This window comes from Geotrypetes seraphini, chromosome 1 (genome assembly GCF_902459505.1).
Source record: "Geotrypetes seraphini chromosome 1, aGeoSer1.1, whole genome shotgun sequence".
NCBI classification, from domain to species: domain Eukaryota; kingdom Metazoa; phylum Chordata; class Amphibia; order Gymnophiona; family Dermophiidae; genus Geotrypetes; species Geotrypetes seraphini.
The window spans coordinates 447550086-447573981 of NC_047084.1; the positions used below are offsets into that span (position 1 = coordinate 447550086).

General features: G+C 42.4%; 1 protein-coding gene across 4 annotated transcripts in view; it reads left to right on the plus strand.

Annotated features, from left to right (window-relative positions):
- Window positions 1-23896, plus strand: part of ADAMTSL1 (ADAMTS like 1) — a 1156072-nt gene that overhangs the window by 1066708 nt on the left and 65468 nt on the right. For all 4 annotated transcript variants that reach the window (XM_033920627.1, XM_033920609.1, XM_033920600.1 and 1 more), the window contains one exon: window positions 2815-2949. In XM_033920627.1, the coding sequence (XP_033776518.1) occupies window positions 2815-2949 (135 nt within the window). The remainder of the gene's footprint in view (window positions 1-2814; window positions 2950-23896) is intronic.

A 23896-nucleotide genomic window follows, 5' to 3' on the forward strand; every position in this document is an offset into this window, starting at 1 on the left:
CAAAACTCATCTAGAGGGGCTCACGTTGTAGTAAAACTGGCAATATTGTTCTGCTTAAACGCTTTTGTTTCTTCATATTTCCTGATGATTCTACCATTCAAGAAAGTTAAGCTTGGAATTATCTTTCTAATTGCATTACTATTCCCCCCCTTTTTTTTTTTTTTTTTACTAAGCTGCAGTAGAAGTTTCTACTGCGGCCCGGAGCACTAAATACTCCAACGCTCATAGAATTCCTATGAGCATTGGAGCAGTGGCCGAGCATTTAGCGCCCCAGGACGTGGTAGAAACCTCTACTATAGCTTAGTAAAAGAGGGCCCATATTTTTTCTTTACAGCTCTGGAAAAAGCTTGATCCTGATGTCTTGCTTTCTTTCCTTCTATTTGGAATAGGCACCATGAATGGACATAGGGCTAGGTTCACTAAAGTTCACAAATCGATCCTATTCGTGTCCTATCCATTTCCGAGTCATTCTGGCCGATTGATTCAGTAAAGCTTGTCCATCAAATGATCAAATCATAAGCATGCCCCCATTCATACACACATCTCACTGTAACATTGATCAACGTGCGTGTGCACTGTATCCTTGTTGGTTTTGAAGCACATAATGCATGCGCTAGCTCTTTAGGACTTCACTGCGTAGAAATAGGGTGGGGTTTTATCGCAGATGTCATTGGCGGACTCCAAATGCACCGACCGCAAAGTATTGTTGTAAAAAAATGCAATATAAGAACTGTAGTTTTTACCAACCTCTCCTCGGCATACTTGTGTTCCAAAAGAAGCAGATAGTGTAGCCGACAAGCACCGTCCATTTCTCTCAGGAAAAGAACTGTTAAGTTGCTAGAAGGCACAACAATTAATGGTAGTTGAATGCGCTGGGATCACACGCTGTTATATATACAGCCTACGAATCCCAGGAGGCTGTGCTGCTCTTTCTGCTGTGAAGCACGAAGCAACCAAAGGCGACCCCGTACGTCAGATGCACGCGACAATCTAGCTGGAAGGAAGGGGGGAGGGATAGCTGGCCCTTAAAAGTTATTTTTGATTTTTGATTTTTTAAAAAAATTTGGCATTGATATATGAAATGTAGAATGCACAAGGAGAGCACGGGGTTAAACCACGATTTTCTCACCATGCGCATTACAAATATGAGATTGATTTCTGCACTTGCTATGTGCATTCCAAAAAAATTAAAAAAAATATTTCTAATGCTTATGTACATGAAAGTTTACATATATTTAAAGTTTAGATATATTTTGGATTTTTTGCAGGGTAGATATATATTTTTAATGGGGTTCTTAACATGCACGCAGCAGTTGCTAGGCAGGAATAGTCGACGAGGATGTAAAGCGACTAGTCCTCAGCAGTCAAAACTTTTTGGAACAGAAAGGCCAGTCGGTTTGGACGAAATGGTTTCATGAATTGATGCCTTAAGAAATTTACATGCCTTTTTACTCATTTGCATGCGCAGAACGGATAGGGTGCGGATGGGGTCTGGAGGAAGGTTAGTGAATCGAGCCATAGTAGGAAAGTGGAGCGCAAACCAAGCGGTACACAATCAGTTTGCTTAATGAATCTAGCTCATACTTTGGAAGAAAGATGAGAGAGAGAGGGGATATGATTGAGACATTGAAATATCTCTGTGGCATAAATGCTTAGGAGGCAGGTCTTGTTAATTGCCAATTGTTGTGATTAGCTTGTTAAGCAATTAAGTTGCATGTACAATTTGGCAATGTGCACAGACTTGCAGATACTACTTTGGTCGCACTACACAGAATCTGGTCCTAAATGTGCACGCGTACATTTGGCCACATATGAGACATTTCAGGGACATTATGTATTTTCAAAAATTATGCATAACCTATTGCACTGTTCTGCAATGATTAAAATTACTTTTGCCACAGGATTTTTGCTCAACAAATACTTTTGCCACAGGATTTTTGCTCAACAAATATGAGGCTTTTTGTTTGTCTCGTAGCAGTCCATGTCAATTTATGAGATGAGTTGGCCGGGTCCTTGGGGAAGCGGGTGATTCTCTCAGTTTGGATTAGCGAGGTTTTAGTTTCTCTCTGGTCTTGGAGAAATTACCTGCATGCCAGTTGCAGTGCTAAACATAAAAAACTTTTTCTTCAGATCTGGGAACCCTATATTCAGTTGCTGTCCCCTGGGGCACACAGTGATATTTTAAATTCTTTGTGAGGGGGGGGTACGTTTCTCCGGTGAGGTTGAGTCTGGATACATGAGGAGGGGGTGCCAGGTGAGCTGGAGGAGTTGTGGGTGGGGGGTTTTCTTCTTTCTTGCTTTCGTTCCTCTCTTTTCTCTTCCTCTTTCTTCGTTCTTTTACCATATATACGCAGGTGGGGATTGGCGGGAGGAGAAATGGCTCTACTGTCAGTGGGCTATAAGAGTCTAAGCCCATAAGAGTCCAAGCCCACTGACCATGTTAGTTTTATTGGATATGCTGGTCTTGGAATTTTGGGAAGCATGGGGGGATTTTAATTTTGGTTGTATGTTCATTCTAGGACTTTGGTTGTTGTATTAGGAGGAAGGTTGTATGCTGTTTATCTCCTGTTTGAACTATTTAATAATAAAAATTGTTTCAAATAAAAAATTACTTCTGCATATTTAAATTCCTACCAACCCAATATTCACTCAATTGTTTTTTGTTTAAAATTCAGGATGTTTTTTGCCTGTATGAAATTACATAAACAACTTTGCAGTTAAATGCCCTATTGAATTTCACCCCTGAATGTCCCTCTTTGGTGATGTTCAGCATTTCCAAACACTCTCTGATTTTAGCTTCTCCACCTCTTCCAGATCTCCCACAGATTCCTCACAGATCAGAAGACTTGACAGCAATTCTATCAGGAATGGCGCAAGGTGCTCCTTCGGTAATGGCTTCCTCTCAGGGTAGCAGGCTGGTGCTAAACCCTGGAAGTTCCGTGCTGATAGGTAAGCAGAGGGATTTTGGAGTAACAATTTAACATGAGAAAGTCTCAAGCCCTGTAATTTGACTGTCCTATCCCAAAGCAGTTTAGTGACGGTGAGGCCTCAGGCCCTGAAGTTTTGCAGAGGTTTCAGTGGATCCACTTGCAAGTCTTGGTCAGTTCATATCCAGGGCATATGACAGCTATCATCTTAATAGAGACCACTATCATTTCTTTTTTGTGCCAGCTGGGATTCTATACAGTAAAGTTAAATCTATGTTGGGCTGGATAGTGTAATTCACGCTTGGAAAGAGCTGTGCATAGCTAAATATGTACATATAAGTATACATATTGACATATATCTAATTGAATATAAACATAAAACAGCCAATATTCTATAGTACATACAGTTATCCTGCACCCATGGGGATTGGTAGATGCCGGATAACTGTAGTTTCTTGTACTATCCCACTCTATTCCGGGACTACTGGGTTATTTTCCTATACTCACCAGAACTTGTAGGAAGCCTCATAATTTCAGAGTCTTAAACTCCTCCCCTCTTGCCTCAGGACTGTCCCCTTAAGAAGCAGTTTCTTTCCTACAAGCCAGACTGTAGTACATCGTCTCCTGGAATTCTATTGGTCCGTGACAGATCATTTCCTGGATTCCCCTGTGGGGTGGCCAAAGAAAGCTGTTCAGATAGAGGTCACAGACTGCAGATTACTGGATGTGGCAGCCATAGAGCCCGTTCTGGAGCAAGACTTGGGATCCAGGAGATACTCAATATACTTCATCATTCCAAAATGAGGCACCAAAGATTGGAGGCTGATCTTGGACCTCACGGCAGTCAATGCAGCACTAAGGGTACCTTGCTTCTGCATGGAGACAGTACATTTGGTGATTTCCTCAGTGGTTCCAAGGGAGTTTCTGGCCTCTCTGGATCTGACAGATGCATACCTCCATATTCCCTTCTTTCCAGACCACAGGAAGTTCCTGAGGTTCCAAGTGCTGAAGCAGCATTTCCAGTTTGCGGCACTGCCCTTTGTGTTGGTGATGGCGCCTAGGACCTTCACCAAAGTGATGGTGGTGGTGGCAGCACATCTGCGCACCCTGGGAGTCTTGGTTCTTCTGTATCTGGCCGACTGGTTGATCAGAGCTTCATCAGAATCCGAGAGGCATCAGGCTGTTCAACAAGTCGTTCAGTTGCTTCAGTGCCTGGGCTGGGTGATGAACTTCCAGAAGAATTATCTCAAGCCAACGCTAGATCTGGAATATCTGAGGGTTTGCTTCTACATGGGTCGGAACCTGGCAATCCTTCCTATGTAGCATCAGGATAAACTCCAACAAGTTGTTGGGGACTTCCTGACCACTCTGGTTCCGACAGTCTGGCAGTATCTCTAGATTCTGAGAACCATTGTAGTGACAATGACCTGTGACAGATGAGTCTCCAGGTTCACCCTTACTTAGCTGACTGGCTGATCAAAGTTCCCTTGTTGGCTGAGGGATGGCACAAAGTGGAACGGGTACTCCAGGTGCTAGAGGACCTGGGCTGGATTATAAATTTCATGAAGAGTCATATCATGCCTACACAATCATTGGAATACCTGGGAGTCCTTTTTGATATGGTTTTGGACCACGTCTATATACTGGAAGCTCACAAGCAGAAACTGCGTGCCCAGTTTATGACCTTCTACAGCAGCCAGCTCCATTGGCATGGGATTATCTTCAAGTTCTGGCTCAGTGGTTGCCACACTGGATGTAGTTCCTTGAGTGAGGATGCTCATGCATCCTCTTCAGCATGCTTTGTGCTCTCGCTGGGCTCTATACAGGGATACCCTGCAGGACTGTCTACTTTGGACTCTGGAAGCCTGAACAAGCATGGACTGGTGGCTTCTCTCACAATCGCTCTACAGGGACGAACTGCTACACATTGCCTCCTGGATCGTGGTGATGACAGATGCCAGCTTTTGGGGCTGGGGAGCACATTGCAATTGTTGTCCTGTTCAGGTGGATGAGCTCTGATGCTCATAGAATTCCGATCAGCATAAGAGCTAATACCGCCACGGCCAACAATAAGAAAACCTAACGTGGCTTCGTAAAAGGGAGGGTTAATCCTCTATTGCTCCGGGTGTAAAATAAATACCTATATATATGTAAACCACTTTGAATGTGTAACCACAAATAAAGCAGTATGAGAGGGTCCTAAAAAGTTCTCAGCCCAACCAAGAAGGGAATGACGTGAAGCCATGAAACTTACAAGTTATTCCACATATTCACCCCTAAGTTCAACACACTTGGCACATCATGTCCGAAGTTTCTGTAACCCTTCTAAAATAATTCTCTGATGTCTGGTCACTGAAATACTGCTCCGCTGCTGCAATCACCTCTGAATCACTCAAAAATTGTCACCCTATCAAACACTTTTTAAGGTTTGCAAACAGAAAATAGTCAGATGGAGTAAGATCTGGTGAGTAGGGTGAATGGTCTATGAAACCCCAACTGTGTCAAAACATCCATCATTTTGCCAGCCTTGTAAGCAGGTTCATTGTCTTACAAAAAGAGAATTCCTTACTGCAGCTTCCCTCTCCTTGTTTTGTTTCAATACCTGCTTTAATTGACACAGCAAGTTACAGTAGTATTCTGCATTAACTGTCTGGCCTCTTGGAAGATGGTCATTACAGCACCTTCCTGATCCCAAAACACTGTGGTCATGACCTTTCCTGCCAACTTTTGGGTCCTGAATTTCCTTGCATGTGAGAAATGAGTGCCACCATTGCATGGACTGTTGTTTTGGCTCAGGATCCTTGTGGTCTAACCATGTTGCATCAACAGTAACTAATCATTCCAAAAGGTTGCAATGAAAATGCTGCAAAATCAACCTGGAAGCGTCCACTCGACGTTGTTTCTTGTCAGCATTCAAACATTTGGGCGTCCACTTGGCTGACAGCTTCTGCATACCTAGCTGCTCATGGATTATATACCCAACACGTTCCCTGGATATCTGTAGTGTCTCAGCAAATGTTTTAGTCGATATCCTCCGATCTGCCAAAATCAGGTCATGGACATGGTCAACAATTTCAGGAGTTGGCACTGTTTGAGGACTCTCGGACCTTACTACATCTTTGGTCTCAAAATCTCCGTGCTGAAAGTTTGCACACCACTTCTTCACTGTGAGTACGATGGGCATTTGTCACTCAATGTTTGCATCATACATTCATGGATTTCCTTTGGAGTTTTCTTCTGCAGGAATAGGAACTTCATGGCGCCTCAGAGTTCCACACTTGAAAATTCCACACTTTTCGTTGATATGGTTCAATCAATCATCTGAAACAATGTCAAAACATAGCGTTACAGTTCTACAAATTGGCACTTTGCAAAATAAAATAACACAGTTATAGTAACACTCAGAATTTAGGAAGTTGGTTGGGCTAAGAACTTTTCAGCATCACCTCGTATACAAATTCCATTCCCTTTCCCTATTTATATACAGGCTCAATGTGTGAAATGGAAAATCCTAACTCGGGCAATAACATTTTTTCAATATTTTACAAAAGGCTTGACCAAATGGAGAGAAAATATATATGTATGTGCTAGCAATTAAAACAGGAGCAGTGAATTTGCAAAATGCTATATAAAAACAAAAGCAGCATCATTGTGGCAGCTTGATTTTAAAGATAAATTACATAATACTAATAATTGCTCTACAAGTTCATTTTTTAGTTCCATCAGTACTCTGGGATGTAAACCATCTGGTCCAGGTGATTTGCAACACTTTTGACAAATTGCCCCATTACATTTTTCAGTGACATTCAGAGTTATTTTCACTGAATACAATACCTGAGTCCAGGTAAGTCCATGTATATATAAAGTGGTAATTTTGTAGCTTCTGCATATAGGCACTAGCACTAGTTGCCTGATTTCACAAAACTGTGACTATAAGTGACAGCAATTATCTAGTAAAATTGCCAAAGGTTTTCTTTTTACATTTGAGGCAGAAATTTAAAAAAAGGGGGTGAAGGTGTAATTACCCCCCTTAATTTCTCATTTACAACCTTAACAAAATTAAAATCTGCACATGCTTTGGAACTGGTGTAAAAGCCAATAAGGAAATTTTAAAAAAATAGATATGTTCTTCCATTGAAAACCAGGAATACATGCATTAATTTTTGGCCTGCTCAAGCCATGTCCCCCTTGAAATATCTGTATCCCAGACATATACATGTTTAAACAGCAGCTCACTATGTAAAATTGCTATTTGCACACAAATCCAATCTACACATTCAAATGCACTATTTAGATGCTTCTAAAATGGCCCTCTTAATGTCTCATATGGACAAGTCCTGCAGCTGTCTTCTTGGCTGCACACTGTAATTCATTGAAATACTCTCTTGCTATATATTGCTATTGAAAGCACTGTTCAGTTTCTTTTCTTTCCTGATATGAATCCCTTTGAACTCGCACCAACCTCAGAAGGAGCTTTTTACGCAATGCTTCTCATAACAGTTTCTATATCCCCAGTGGCAAATTCACAACCTCACAGAAGGAACAGGGCTTTGTTGAAGGCTTGACAACAAAGTTATCTCCTGGGCCTCTGCAAGCAGCCTTCTGCTGGCAAGGATTAGAAAATCTCTCTTGTTTTTATTTTTGCTTTTTTTTCTCTTTTCCTTGATCTCTGCTTCCAGTACACTGACGTCTCTGTCATTCTCGTGGATTCTTAGCAAACAATGGAGGACTGTATTTCTCCCTGCATCTCTCGGGCACTGAATCTTCCAGGAGAGTTATCAACAGGACCTGAAGTTTGCAATGCTTGATGTCCCTCAGTAAATATTTGCCTTGATCTGATGAAGCCAATTACTTTGCCAGTTATATACTGTTAGTGTAATAAAAAAAATAGAAAATGATGCTGATGAAGACCATACGGCCTATTCAGTCGTCTTCCCACCCATAGCAACCGCTAAGTTCTACCATCCTTTCCATAGAGATGTGCTTCTACCATACTTTTGTGAATTTAGATACCATCCTTGTGTCCTCCCATTTCACTGGGAGGCTGTTCCATATATCCATCATCCACAGTGTATCTCCTACAGCTTCTTTGTTGAGCTTTATTTCACAATGAACTTGAACTATTGTTTTTCCTTCAGCTTCCACTATTGCTAAAGCATACCACAATCTTTATTTTTATTCCTCTTTCCCGGTATCCACAATGCACACTGATTGTTGGTATTTCTTTAACTTAGTGAATAATTCTGCTGAAAATCTTTACTGACCTCCCCAAGTCCAAGAGCCGGAAGTTATCTGAGTGCTATCGACATTCAGCACAGTTACCCAGATAGCTGTCTAGATAAATTAGGACAGTAAAGTACCTGGATAACTTCCAGTGGTCAACTTATACGCTGATATTTCGTACTGATTCTTGGATATAGGCCAACACTGACTATCTGGGGATCATCTGGGTTTAAGCTTAGGGTTCAGTATTCATCCAGTGGTGATGAGTGTTTTGTTCACCCCATCAGAATTATTCCCTGTCCAGGCTTCGACTTTGAATATCCAGTTTCTTCTGAGCCAGCTAACACATGGCCGCTGAAATAGATATTCTTCGCTAAGCGACCATGGGCTAGTGCATAAAAATAGGACAGACTTTTATGCAATCCAATTTGTGCACTAAACCTGGCCACTTTAGTGGTGGACCAGGTCAGGAAGTGGTTGAGTGGAAGGCGATAGAGGTAGTAGTCCATGGAGATCGCTCTGAGGAAACCTGCAGGATTGATACTGTAACTCCACCTGCCCTTGAACTGAAGAATTGGTATGTGGCCCTGGAAGTGGAGAAGATGGGAGCATCCCAGGGAGATGAAGTGCCAAAACTTGAAATCCCCAAAGTTGCTGGATCCATGAACACTAGGAGGCATAAGGTAGTGGTGGTTGATGATTTCCTTTTCAGGGGTACAGAGACGTCCATCTGCAGACCAGACATGATGTCCTGAGAGGTATGTTGTCTGCTTGGTGCCAAAATCCAAAATATTATGCAGAGCTTGCCAAGACTCATCAAGTCTAATGACTATTATCCAATGCTGTTCATCCATATTGGCACTAATGATACTGACAGGTACCTCCAAACATATCAAAAATGACTTTGTGGCTCTGGGAGAGAAGGTGAAGCAGTCAAGTGCGCAGGTGGTATTCTCATCGATCCTCCCTGTCGAGGGTAAAAACCTGGACAGAGAAACTTGCAACCTGGAGATGAACATGTGGCTGGTTTTGTCGAGATTGTTTCAGCTTCCTGGACCATGGGATGGTTTTCCAAGGGCTGCTGAGCATGGAAGAGGCTGAGTTGGATTTAGTGGTGATCACAGAGACGTGGTTCAGGTAGAACCATGACTGGGATATAATTATACTGGGCTATAATCTGTTCAGGAAAAACAGGATAGGAAGAAAAGGAAGGGGAGTGGTATTATATGTTAAAGATCATATTAAAGCCACACAATTGCAGGATCAGCAGGGTAAGAAAAAGGCACTTTAGGTCAATCTGGAAAGAGAGAATGGAAAATGTACTTATATTGGTGTAATATACCAACCTCCTTCACAGACAGAAGAAGTGGACAGATTTTTTTTTTTTAAGTTTATAAATTTTCAATCATTACATACATAATGAGTAAAGAAAAAGACAATTGATACAATAATATAAAGAAAAACACATCAATTCAAAAATTTCTTTTCAAACCCACATCAATGAAGTGCCACACCAGAATTCAAGGAAAATATATATACTATAGTTAAACAATTGAATGAAACCAGTCCATAAAATGGACCTTGATTCAGTCAATAATATCTAGGGCCAAATTACATTTATCCCTCTAAAATCTGTCATAGGAAAACAATACTCATTTCATTTCTCTAGCCAACAGAAAATAGCTGTAAAAGGAGAAATAATAATGATAATAATTTATTTTTGTATACTGGTTCACAACAAGATAAAATACATACAATCAATAAAATTGAAATGACATAATAAAAACAATCAATTAAAATTGGACTACATCAATTAAGAATCAGTTAAAATTGAAATGCATCAGTTAAGAAACAAAAGTGAGTTACAATACTCCCCCGATATTCACGGGGGTTTCCTTCCAGGAACCCCGCAAATCTTGAAAAACCGCGAATGCAGTTTTTCATGGGGAGACTGGAGAGAGCAGCAGGAGAGAGCAGCAGGAGCGCCGGCGAGTGCAGGAAATCACTCGCTGTATGCTCCAACCGCCTCTTCCTGCACTAAGTCGGACCTTACCAATGAGGAGCTGCATGACAAAGCAGCTCCTGATTGGATAAGGCCTGACTTAGTGCAGGAAGAGGCAGACGGAGCATACAGCAAGTGATTTCCTCGCTGTCACTCCGGCTGCTCTCTCTTACCTCTCCTGCTGCCCTCTCCTTGCTGGCAGTTCACGGTCGGAAAATACCGCAAATGACCGGGACCGCGAACGACCGGGGGAACACTGTAAACAGTTGTAGTACTTGGATATAGACATGTCAAACATGAGGGCTAAGAAACAAATCTCATCTAATAATAACAAGTTATTGCTAATTTTAACTGGAGTTGCCATTCAACAGATCACTTACAATTGGAAGAATTGGAATAGACTTAATTATTGTTTTTGGTGGAACTCTGTATGCCATATATATAAAATGGAAAGGACACTAGCTATCCAAAAAGGAAATTATAACAAATTTCAAGATGTGTGGAGGCCATTAATAGATTATTGTAAAGATTAAAAATATTCTTCCCTGTATAAAATTTTAAGACATTAAGGGGGGGAGGGAGTGGGTATTTTTGATTATAATTGAAACAAATCATTTTCATAAATAAATATTGGAGGGGGATAATATTTTATATTATGATGATCAATTATAGGATTTCAAGTGTATTTGAATGCTTAATTGATAAATGTCAATATTGTACTTGATTTAAGATTTGAAATGAATAAAGATTTTTTTTTTTTTTAAAAGACATGTCAAACAGACGGGTCTTTAATGTTTTTCTAAAATCAAAATAAGAAGTGATTTTAACATGCCAGATGTTGATTGAGGTATCCCTATTTTGGGGTCTTCTAGAAGTAAGGAGATCCTGGTTTCTCTACAAGGAGAATTGTTCAGCAGTTGGTAATGGAACCCATGCAGGATAGGGCCATACTGGACTTAGGCCCATATGCACAAAACTCACCATGCATTTAACAAGCATAGCAACCTTCAAGAATCATAGTTAAATACATTACAACAAGCTCACCAATATTAAAATGAACATTCCAATCGATGCCCACATGATGCACAAAACGAAGTACTGGTTTTTAACCTTCCAAAACCCGACGGGTCTGCAGGTGCCGGTAGTGTTAAAAAAAAATGCTGAACAGTGCTTTTTTTAAAAAATTGGCATAGATGCTGTGCGTGTATAATACACACACAATATCTGTCCCCATTTATTTTTTTTTAAGTCATTCTCCCTTCTAACCCCACAATAGCCCACACTCCCCGAACATTTTTTTTAAAAATCAGCATGAGATAAGCCCATTCCCTCCTGCCTCGGCCACCTGGACTCATCACATCCCTGACCCCCCTCACCTTTAAATTGATGATTGGCAGGAGGGATGCCCACTCCTTCCTGCTGCCGGGGTACCCAGCAAACCCCCAACATTCCATCCTGAACCCCCTCCACCCTCCACAACACTGTACCTTTTAGATGAAAATCCGGCACGAGGTATGTCCACTCCCTCCTATCACTGGGGGATCCCCTGCAAACTCCCGACACCCCCCAAACTCCCCCCACCCCACCCCCCCCCCCCCCCCACACACCACCCTGTAACTTTTAGTTGAAAATCCAGTAGGAGGGATGCCCACTTCCACCTTTTCAAAATGGCAGGCCTTCCCCTTCCCGGTGAAGCCTGTTTTAATACTAGTAACCCAAGCCATATTAAAGACGATGAAGCCATAGCACTACTGCAAACAGGTAGCTTAGCTTTCCCGTATTAACTGGATCAAATGGAAAGAAGTGATAAGCCTAGGAAATCTCTCCCCACCCCCTTCCCAAATACTAAAATCTCATAAGCCTGCTTGAAATCTTGGTACCCTGGAGCATATACACAGAGAAATAGCATCTCTCTGATATTGCTAAGTACATGTGCATGTTATTTACGTGTGGAAACGTCACTATTTCTACTGTACTTCTAAAATATCCTCCTTAATTTATTAATATAGCAAATGCTGTTCAGTGAACTGAAAGGAATTCAGAAATATGGTAACAGTTAGTTTGAATTAAAAGGGGATTTCCTTGCATGGTTTTAATTGTAGTCCTGCCAAACTACTGTGTTTTATTAAGAATGCCTGTTCTGAGGACTGAAAAGGCAAGTGTCAAATAAGAATTTATTTCTTTCAGTCGCAGAGAGACTTTGAGAAATGGGTCTGAGCGGAAATATTCTGCTCAGCTCTTAAAGTTTAATAAATGTAGGTATATCGTGAAAAACTGAGCCCCATTAATGAGGATCTGTAGATCCTTTGAACAATATTAAATTCTTTAACCAACATTGCCTCCCCCAAATACACGGGTTCCAACTTCCCATCAAAAATGCACAGATGAGTAGATTTCAAAAGAGCCATCCATCTTCTGAAACTGAAGTGAAATTATCTGACTAGGACATCATGAGCAGTTAGACTGAGGTTCAGATTAGAGAATGATATGGGGACAAATTTTTCCCCATCCCTGCAGCTGTCCCCACAAGTTTTGTCACTGTCACTGTCCTTGTCCCATTCCTGTAAGCTCAGCTTTGACTGCACAAACCTCGAATAAAAGTGTTTGAGGTTTGTGCAGATGAGGATGGAGGCTGCAGGAATCGGGCAGGAACAGAAAAAGAACTTGCGGGGACGGGACGGGAAAATGAGTCCCCGCGGGGATGGGGAAAAATTTGTCCCCGTGTCATTCTCTAGTTCATATGCGGGATTGCTTTCTCTTTCACCACCCAGTATATGTGAGTGCACTAACATCACCCATTAACACAGACTAATGGTGTTTCTTATATATAGTAATGGCTGATATCAGTGGCTTAGTAAGGGGGGGCAGTCTGCCTCGGGCGCCATGTTGGGGGGGTGCTGGCACACCCAACCTCCTCTCTGCCCCCCCCCCCGCCTCTTCCTACTTCTCCCCTCTCTATGCACTCACCCCCTTCCCATCCCCTGTACTTCTAGTTGTTCAATGCCGCGAGCAACAACTTTAATGTGGCTCCTCGCAACCGCGTCATCTCTCCCGCTGACGTCACTTCCTTGTGCCACACTTAGGAAGTGACGTCAGTGGGAGAGACAATGGGGTCGCGAGGAGCACGTTGAACTTCTTGTTACTTGCGGCGGTGAACAACTAGAGGTACAAGGGAAGAGAAGGGGGGCCGCGGGCATCAGGGGGGGCTGGGGAAGGAGTGGGGAGGGGCTGAGATGAGGGTGGAGTAGGGACGCCACCACCCGGGTGCGTTTCATCCTCACTACGCCACTGAGTGATGTTAATAATAAGCATATATGATAGGTAAATAAATACATGCATACTTTACATATGGACTTTACTGGAAATTTATCTACATCTCTCTAAAGTTTACTAATATTTTGGGGATAGTTATAAGATAGGGGGGGTTATTTGTTAGACTATATTTATTTGAGGGTTGATATTCAGAGGAATTTAACTGAGAAAGAAAGACTCTTGCTGTCTGGTCTGGGAACATACCATGCTGCTGAATAGCTGTTCTGACTGCCATGGCATTTTCTGGATGGTACACAGTGGTCTGGGGTTAGAGTCAGGGTGGCCCTGGAATAGAGAGTTGCACAGGAATGGGGATTGTGAGAATCCTGCGGAACTCCCATGGGTATGGAAGAAGTTACCATGGGATTCCCACAGGAGTGCAGTCAAAATCTCTGGTGACTCTAGAATGAGAGTTGGAATGCACTGAGAGAGACCACTGGAGCACTAAAATGGGGCTTGGAATGTACAGCAAAAGGCAATTGGAGTGACAGAATGAAGCTTGGAATGCCCGTAAAGGCAGCTGGAACACCAGACTGAGCATTGGTTGAATAGTGAATACCATCCTAAAATTCATGGTAGTGGGGGGGAAACAGAGGGCTGCGAAGAAGTAAATAATAAAGTTGACTCCTGTGAGTACAGTTGGGGATGAAGGAGATTAATTGCGGGGATGGATGGGGCTGGAATGGATCTTAGCAGGTACGGGTGGGTATGGGTTAGATTCCATTAGGAATGGCAGAAATGGGTGAAATTTTTGTCCCTTTGCAACTGTCCACCTTGGAAGTTATATAGGCACTGCTGATATTTGATGCTACTACCTGATTAACTATGTGGACAAGCAGTCCTCCTATCTAAGTACTAGCCAGGCCCAATACTGCTCAGCTTCCAAGATCAGACTCACTTAAGTTACATTACATTACATTAGTGATTTCTATTCCGCTTGTACCTTAAGTGTGTATCTTTCAACATGGGCTACTATATATTTTACCGTGTTACTAATAACTGGGCTTAACAATAAAATAATACATCTTAATGGTCACACAAGTTGATAACTTCTCAGATATCAGTTTTTTAGAACATCTAGACATGTATACAGCTGGATTTCTACATCTCATACATGGACAATATCAATTTTAGAAACCACGTGTAGAAGGGAAAGGCATTTTGAGTTTAGTCCATACCTTTTTCAGTTGTAGCCTCAGGTGAATTACATTCAGGTACATTCCCAGAATGCAGGGTTTAAAGAGAACATGGTGACGGTGTGGTTTGCAGTAACATGTACAATGATACAGGCAAAGTTTATTAAAATAATTGCGGTTAAAAACAACACCTTAAAATTAAACCACGGGACCCAACACGGTCCGTGTTTCGGTACACGCCTTCTTCAGGGGTCCTAATGTACAAAGATAAAAATAAAAATAGAAATAGCTAAAAATATATATCATAGAGCTATATCTATAAAGACATATATTAAATAACTTAAGTGAAAAGGTGTGCAATAAAAAACATAAGCGGAAGGTGTACAAGAAGACACCTAGGATATGTAAAAAGGACATGCTCGGATTAAAAAAATGAAAATGAAAAGTGAAAATAGAGATGAAAATAAAAATATGTAAACCATATGTCATACAGATATGTGTCCAAAAGATGGATAGAAGAAACAAATGAAAAGAGAACTGATGGAGCAAATATGCAATACATATATAATAGATAGATAGCACCAAAAGGTGTAAGAAATTTGCAAAAGAATGATAGAGCAGGCAATAAGAAGTGGGGTTGTAGTGAGGTCAATATGTTAAAACATATGCCATATAGAGCATAACCAATAAGTAAAAGACCAATGAGTGGAAGTTAAAAAGAAGAAAAAGGAGGTGGAAAAATGTTGTTGTAGTTCCTATTGCTCACGTTGTTCGTCCCCACATGGATCACCACCGCCGTATCTTCTTCTTCCACACTATTGAGGATCCTGTCGATGCGGCTCACTATGTCTTCTACCTTGGCTCCCGGTAGGCAGGTCACCAGCCAATCAAGTCTTCCTTCCGCTATGTGGCTGTCAACTTGTCTGATGATGGAGTCGCCCACGACGATTGCTGTCCTTTCTATCTTCTCCTGATTCTCCAGCCTCAGATCCGTGTCCCTGGTGTATGTCCATCTCTCCTGCCGCAGGTCCGTATCCTTCGTTCTTGCTCCTGTATCATCCATTTCTTCCTGGTGGTTATCTGTCGGGTGGTCCACACTCTCTGTAGGTGTCTTTTGGCAGTTCCACTGTTGTTGGTGATTTTCCACGGCCTCCTTGTATGCCTCCTCTATGAACTTCTCCAGCTCTCGGATTTCTTCCTCGATGGTGTCTTCTGTCTTGTTCTCTGCTTCCTCTGTCTGGACGTTCTCTGCATCTCTGTCTCCCTCCTCCCCTGCTTGAAGTGCCTCCAGTTCCAATATTCTGCCTTCCAGGAGACTGACTTGTCTCTTCAGGCTCTCCAGTTCTCCGCATCGGGCACATACGTAAGACCGCCTCCCAGAGGGGAGGTAGTCATACATATGGCAGATGATGCAGAAAACTGAGTAGCTCAACATCTTGCTTCCGTCTGCTGCTTCCATTGCTGTCTGCTTGCCGTTCTGCTGCGGATGCCTTCTGGGTCTGCTGTGGTTGCGCCTGCTCTTATCTGCTTTTTTCCCCCTTTTGTTCTCTCTGCCTCTGCCTCTCTCTGTAGCTGCTTTTCTCCTGCTCAGATCAACTCTGCTCTGTTGGCCCCTCCCCTTTTAAGGCGGAGCTTCGGTGGCGGACGTCGGGGGGTAGAGCTAATTCTCACCGATTCCCCTCTTGGTCTCCTGCCTCTGCTTCGCTCTCCTGCTGTTTTATCTGCTTTTTCCCCTTTGGCTTCTCTCTCCCTCTGCCTCTCTATGTAGCTGCTTTTCTCCTGCTCTCTCCTGCTCAGATCAGCTCTGCTCCGTGGGCCCCTCCCCTTTTAAGGCGGAGCTTCAGTGGTAGACATCGGGGGGTGGAGCTAACTCTCACCGATCCCCTCTTGGTCTCCTGCCTCTGCTTCTCTCTCCTGCTGTTTTATCTGCTTTTTCCCCTTTGGCTTCTCTCTCCCTCTGCCTCTCTATATAGCTGCTTTTCTCCTGCTCAGATCAGCTCTGCTCCGTTGGCCCCTCCCCTTTTAAGGCGGAGCTTCGGTGGTGGACGTCGGGGGGGTGGAGCTAACTCTCACCGATTCCCCTCATGGTCTCCTGCCTCTGCTTCTCTCTCCTGCTGTTTTATCTGCTTTTTCCCCTTTGGCTTCTCTCTCCCTCTGCCTCTCTATGTAGCTGCTTTTCTCCTGGTGTTGTTTTTAACCGCAATTATTTTAATAAACTTTGCCTGTATCATTGTACATGTTACTGCAGTTTTCCTTGTTTTGTTTTGTCTTGTCTTCGACCCTTTTACTTCAGATTTTGTTGGTTCTTCCTTTTTTTTGGTTGACGGTGTGGTTTGGGCATAGCCAAAAAAGGCATGTATTTCCCATTTTGCAAAAATTCCCCATTGTATTTTGCGCCTGTCCCAAGGCACATGAAAGTGCCAGGTACCAGTGGAGTTTACCAAAGAAACAGGTGCAAAACTATATCAATCCTCTTCTTCAATCCTCCTCTCTGGTGGCACATCCACCCTCTCCACCCCCAAATTCTCTGACATCAGCTAGAAGACCCCTGCCTATGAACTTCTAGCTCTCACTAGGGGTTCCTCTGATGGCTTATGAGGGGGTGGGTTTGGGATGTTCCTTCCCTGCCAGTGCCAAGGTTTAAATAGCAGTAATGTATTTATTTATTTTTACAAGTTCATAACCCGCTTACAATTTAAAACATACATAATAATCAAAACATCATAAACTAATAGAAGTAGTTGACAGATTCAATTTCCTTGGATCTCCCATTGATCACAGTGGCGGTTCGATAGCAGAGATCAAGCATTGATTAACACTGGAACGTGCAGCCATGGTGAGAATGGACCAAATAAGGGAGTGCAAGGATGTCTCATTCACCATCAGATAAAGATTGATCACTGCCATTGTGTTCCTAATCGTGACATATGGCTGCAAGACATGGGCACTCACGAAAGCAGATAGAAGAAAAATTGATGCTTTTGAGCTGTGGTGCTGGAGAAGACTTCTACGAATCCCATGGACAGCCAGGATCATCAACAAAGAAGTTCTTGATCATATAAACCCAGAGTTGTCCCTGGAAGACAAGATTACCAGACAGAAACTGACCTCTTTTGGACATGTGATGAGGGCAAATTCACTAGAAAAGGAGGTGCTACTCGGAATGGTCAGTGGTAAAAGGAATCAGGGGAGACCAAAGCCTATTGACTGGATACCATCTAGAATGACATGAGAATGAACATCAAGCAATTGAAAGAAGCTGTGGAAAACAGGGAAGCATAGCAAGGACTGGTCTACAGTATCCAAGGGTCGGACACGACTGAATGGATATTTGGCAGTTTGTTCCCTAGCGGAAGTACCACAGCACTACTATTAGCAGTTTGGAGGCACCATTTTGAACCCTGGCAATGATGGTGCAGGGCAGGAGCATCCTAGTAAATACCTACATATTTACTGGAGTCCTTTTGGGTAATTTACAAAAATTCAGCAGAGCTTTTTATTAAAAAAAACAAAAAAAAAAACTGGGGGAATTGCACATATACTGACCTGGACATTTCAATTCCTAACTCTGTGACCTATCTAAAATGGGCCTGCACATATTTCTCACCATCCAGCAAATGGAAACTCAAAAAGAAATATCCCCAAAACATTTGCATACTTTTAGTGAGAAGATAACTAGATAAATAAAATGTAGTACACTATTCCTATGCTAAACTTTCCATCCCTAAATTTCATTCTCTCATAGCCAGGGCTTAATTTGCAGATAAAAAGGAAGTGGAACCATGGAGCTGGGAAAGGCCCTTGGGTGGGCCAGGAGGAAGAGCAACAGAAGAGGAAATAGAGTAGGGATTATACTGTAGTAACTGTTTTCTGCTCTGCTCCAGGCTCCTCTCCTCTTCCCTGCACGCTGCTTGGAAGAGAAGAGCTAGGGCAGAATGCCCTTGCTTCTCTGGAGTTTGAAAAAAAAAAAAAAAAGTGGTGGATCTTTGTTCCAGGCCATAGGTCATTCCCCCAAAAAATTAAGCCCTGCTCATAGTCATATCTTTATGATGTGTTATAAACTCATCACTGCTTGTCAGTTTAGTTTTAGAACTGCATAAGACAAGATAAAGCACTATGGTTGTCCTGGTGGCTCAAATAGACTTGTAGATATAAATCTAAAGATACAAGCTGTAGTTTTTGTGTTTTAAACTAATTTAACATGATTGTGGTTAGTTTTGAAAAGCTATGCTACCTTCATCAGATCAGGTTAAGATGAGTGATGAAGGATGAAGGATGTTGGTCAAATATACAGCTACATTATAGTTTGATTAAAGCTGTAGAGTTTCTAAAGTAAAAGGATTGCAGACTCAGATATATTTAGTGGGAATGAGAAAGATGGAGACTGTAGAATTTACAAACTGAGAAAAATATGTGTTCATGTGTGGAGGAGTGGCGTAGTGGTTAAAGCAGCGACCTTAGCATCCTGAGGTTGTGAGTTCAATTCACACTGCAACTCCCTCTGACTCTGGGCAAGTCACTTAGCACTTCACCGTCCCAAGTACAAAATAAGTACCTGTCTAAAATATGTAAACTGCTTTGATTGTAACCACACTGAAAAAGCAACGTATCAGGTCCCAAGCCCTTTACCGTATGGGAGGATAGTACTGTAAGACTATTGGTAGGGGTATATGGTGCCATTTTAAATCCCGGTGTTGAGGGCAGGAGTGGGTTGAGATTGCTTCTACCAAGACATTTCCCCCCCCCCCCCCCACTCACTGGACCCTCAGGGATTATGTAAGGTAGGTTCCTGTGGATGGAGGGGGAAGGAAAGGCATTCAGAGGGAAAGTTATGATTGGGGAGAGATGCCTAGGAGGGGCCTTCTTTGGGGAAGTTTAATTGGGGAGGCTTGACTGGGGGTACATGATGGGAAGCCTTGAACAGGGGAATTTGGCTAGGGGGCACTTTTTCCCCTTTAAGATAAAGACTAGCAGCATTAGCCACAATATGGCAGCTCGATGCTGCTGGGACTGTAGCATAACACTGTTTTCAAATGGCTTCCAAGTAGCAATATGCATTTACTATGGGGGTCAGCAACCTGTGGTACCAAGATTCTGCAAGTTGTTGACTCATGGTAGATCAAGGATGGTAAAAGCATGCCTCTTAATTCATTCATTTTCTGTACTGCCTTTAGTCAATAAGCATTAGAGTGGTATACAACATCAGTTTAAATCTTATCTGGTTACAAGGATAAAAAATTATCAACGGCATCATAGTTTAAATGATCATACATTGGTTCTATCTTTGAAATTAGCTGCAAAGCACTCTGAGAAAATCTCCGTTTGCTGTATGATTGCAAATACTGCAGCCATTCTGTTTCTTTTGCAGTATTTGTAGGAAGATAATATTTCTTGGAAGCCTGTGATATAACATCCCATAGGATTCCATTAAGTGTTTTTTTGTTTTGTTTTTAAGTTTCGATGCAGCCACTTTGCCAACTTTAGGAAAATTAATGAAACAGCTTTTTCTGCTTCATGTTCTATTCCCTTGCTTTTGATTTATGATGGAGAATGGTGTAATGGATAGAGGCTAACACCAGACTTCAGGGAACCACACCCTTCTACTAAATTCTGAAAAACAGCAACAGATGTTCTACATTCTTTATGTTTCTTAAACTAGTAGTATCATGTCAATAAAATACCAGTAAATTCATATGTAATTATTATCTGATATGAGGAACAGCCCTCTCAATAAGCTGTTCCTCCAGCTGATCGCTTCTCGTAATCTTTCTTGCCTTCAGTCAGTCTCCCTTTTCAACCCCTTCTCCATCTCCAGCTGATCTATTCTCGGAACCTTCTTTCTTCACCTTCTTTCTCAGCCCTTACTTCAGTCTATCTCCTCTGTCAACCTGCCAATCTTCAGCTGATTCCCTGTATTTGAATCCTGAGCTTCTCTATGCAAATGTGTAAGAAACAAGAAACTATTATTCACCAGCTGCAAAGCAACAGAATTTCATGAGGGTGCATCTGTGCTACAACTCCCTATAGCACCTCAGGCCATTTTATCCCACTAGTGCAGAGGTAGGCAATTCCGGTCCTCAAGAGCCGGAGCCAGATCAGGTTTTCAGGATATCCACAATGAATATGTATGACAGGGGTGTCCAATGTCGGTCCTCGAGGGCCACAATCCAGTCGGATTGAGATCTATTAGCATACAATGAAAGCAGTGCATGCAAATAGACCTCATGTATATTCATTGGGGAAATCCTGAAAATCCGACTGGACTGCGGCCCTCGAGGACCGACATTGGACACCCCTGATGTATGACATGGATTTGCATGCACTGCCTCCTTGAGATGCAAGTCTATCTCATGCATATTTATTGTGGATAACCTGAAAACCTGACCTGGCTCCGGTTCTCGAGGACCGGAATTGCCTACCCCTGCACTAGTGAAATGCTGTGCTGACATCCTGCTGCGACCCTTCTCTCTGTTTTTACTCTACAGCTAGGTGCTTGATTCCGGGGAGATGTGAAAAGAGGATTTTATTTATTTATTTCTTTAATAAATTTCTCAACCGCCTATTACTAGGCAGCTTGCAAATAGCAACATTCATAAAATAAGTAAAAACATACCCAAAAAAAACAGAATTTAACCAGACAATATACATTTCAAATCTCTCAAAAAGAACAATTTATCCACAGTAGTCTGCTATATTGCAATCCAGACCCAGAGAAAACAAGAAGAGCATAACTTTGAATCTCCAGTGTAAGAAAGGGTCCGACCTACATGCATGTTACAACTTTTGCATAGGAAGGATCCCAGCTGTTGCACTTTATGTGTATTCTGTAGAAAGGGGTCTTGGATCAGGGGCTTTCCATAGCTCTTTAAGGGATGATGGACCAGAGCCACATATTCTCTGAACCTAAAGTATATAGATTATAAGCAAGGGATTTGCTTAATCCGCTCATTGTCCCAGGTACATTAGATAGATTTTGAGCCCACCGGGACAAATAGGGAAATATGAAAAAGTACCTGAATGTAAACCACTTAGGATATAAGTGGTATGTAAATAAATAAAATAAATACAAATACACTTCTCCCTCCGTATTCGCGGTTTCAGCATTCGCGGTTTCGATGATTCACGGTTTTTAGCTTGCTGGCTCCTCCCCCCAAGTTACGTCAGCTTGCATAGAGAAATCGCCGATTCCCAGCACTTTCTTCATCGTGTTTTGCTTCTCCTTCAGGAACAGGCCAGGTCTCCCACCATGTTATTCGCGGTTTCACCATATTCACGATGGTTTTTAATAGAAAACAGCAAACAACATATGAAAAAGTTAGTCGCAGTTTTTCTGTATTTGCGGTTCTGTTAATCCCCTATCACAGTGAATACGGAGGGAGAAGTGTACATGTGTATCTCGCATCCCTAATTTTCTCCCAAGAACAGTCCAGGTGTAAGCTGTCTCCATATTGGTAGTCCTGGAAAAACTGCTGATGAGCTTTACTTTCTTGGTTCATGAAGCTGCTCTTTGATTAGTTAATGCCTTGCCTGGCATTATTTGAAAACATTAATATCTAGCCATCGTTCTGCGGCTTTCATCGGGGTTCTGAAACCTAATTATCTGGGGTTTGAACTGGGTGGTTTCCTCAGGAAGGAAGGAAATATCAGAAAGAAATTGAGACAGAAAAGTCCATTGGTAACAAATTTGAATTTTATTTTATTTTTTTTAATTCTTTATTGATTTTTAATCAAAAACAGTGTCATACAAATGAAAGAACAGTAGGTATTACATACATTACACTAATATCCATACAGGTAACATAGATATCATTCAATAATTTCAGTTTCTTACATATAATAATAGCAGAATATATCCTAATATATAATACAAATGAAGAATAAAGTTACCCAAATGTCGCTATCGATATTTACTCCCCACCTTCCAACCCCCTCCCACCCCCCCACCCCCAGATGTGTAAAGATAAATGAACCAAAGGAAAGATATGATAAATATACATTATTATATTTTTACAAATTTAGTCAATGGGCTCCAAACTTTATTAAATACCTCACTAAATCCCTTACACTCTGCGTTAATTCGTTCATATCTGTAATCAATTGAATGGACAAATTTGAATTTTAGATGGAAAGTTTGTTGGTCACATTTCTAAATTCTTGTAAGAATGAGGCTGGAAATTCACTGAGGATAGGATGCACAAAGCTCTGACACCATGGTAAAAAATACCATTGTGGGAGCGAATTTTTATTTTTTACAGGTAATGCTCAGTACAATAGCATGCAAATTATATGCATGCTACTTGTGCAGAGAATCACTGGTAAAAGGGGGAGGGAGCAGTGCCTGGCGCTTGCTAAGAAGAGCAAATTATAGGCACAGCTTCTTCCTCCTGTCAGTCAAATTGTTCTCCCTGCCCCAATCAACTGAGCCGCAGAACTCCTCGAAGCCGCTGGTTGATTTGGGGGCTTTCCCTGTTGCTCAGCTGTTTGGGACTTCCACTATCAACTGATCCAGCAGGGGAAGCCCTAAACAGCTGAGCTGGCAGGGAGAGTAGCAAAAGCCCCCGACACCCTTCAAACCCTCAAAATAAAAACAATAGTCCACCTTCCCCCCACCACCAAGTCCCCCCTCCCACTCTCTTCAAAGCCTGATAGTCTAATTTTCTGGGCCAGCCTCCCCAGCTCAGGGGTTGGCTCCCTCCAACTGGTCATACTGGCCCTACAACCCCCCGTTCCCTAAATGAAAGAAAAGCAGGAGGGATGCCCACTCTCTCCTGCCAGCAGGCCCACCTTTTCAAATGGCAGGCCTGCCTCTTCCCAGTATATCCTGGAATGCACTGGTTGGGACCTAAGGTCCTGATTGGCTTAGGTGCCTAAAGACCCTCCCATGAGAGGGGTCTTAGGCACCTGAGCCAATACTATACATTACATGCCCAACTGCAGTAAATTGGATTTCAGCATTTACAACAGGTTAAGTGTGTAATCCCAAGATTAAGTGTGTAATCCATGCTAAGCTAGTACAGTCAAACCTCGTTTTACGAGTGCACCGGTTTGCGAGTATTTTGCAAGATGAGCAAAACATTCTCAAAATCGGTGCCTCGGAAACCGAGCTTGACTCGATTTACGAGCTCCCCCCCCCCCCCCTGTGATCCTACATCCCCTGCCGATCACTCAAATAGCATCCCTTACCCCGATTTGGCACCGGCACCAGCACCAAGGCACAGGACATGCCGGTGCCAGTGCCCAAAGATCCTCCCTCTTGGCTGGGCTGGGCTGGGCTGGACTGGACTGGGCTGGGCTGA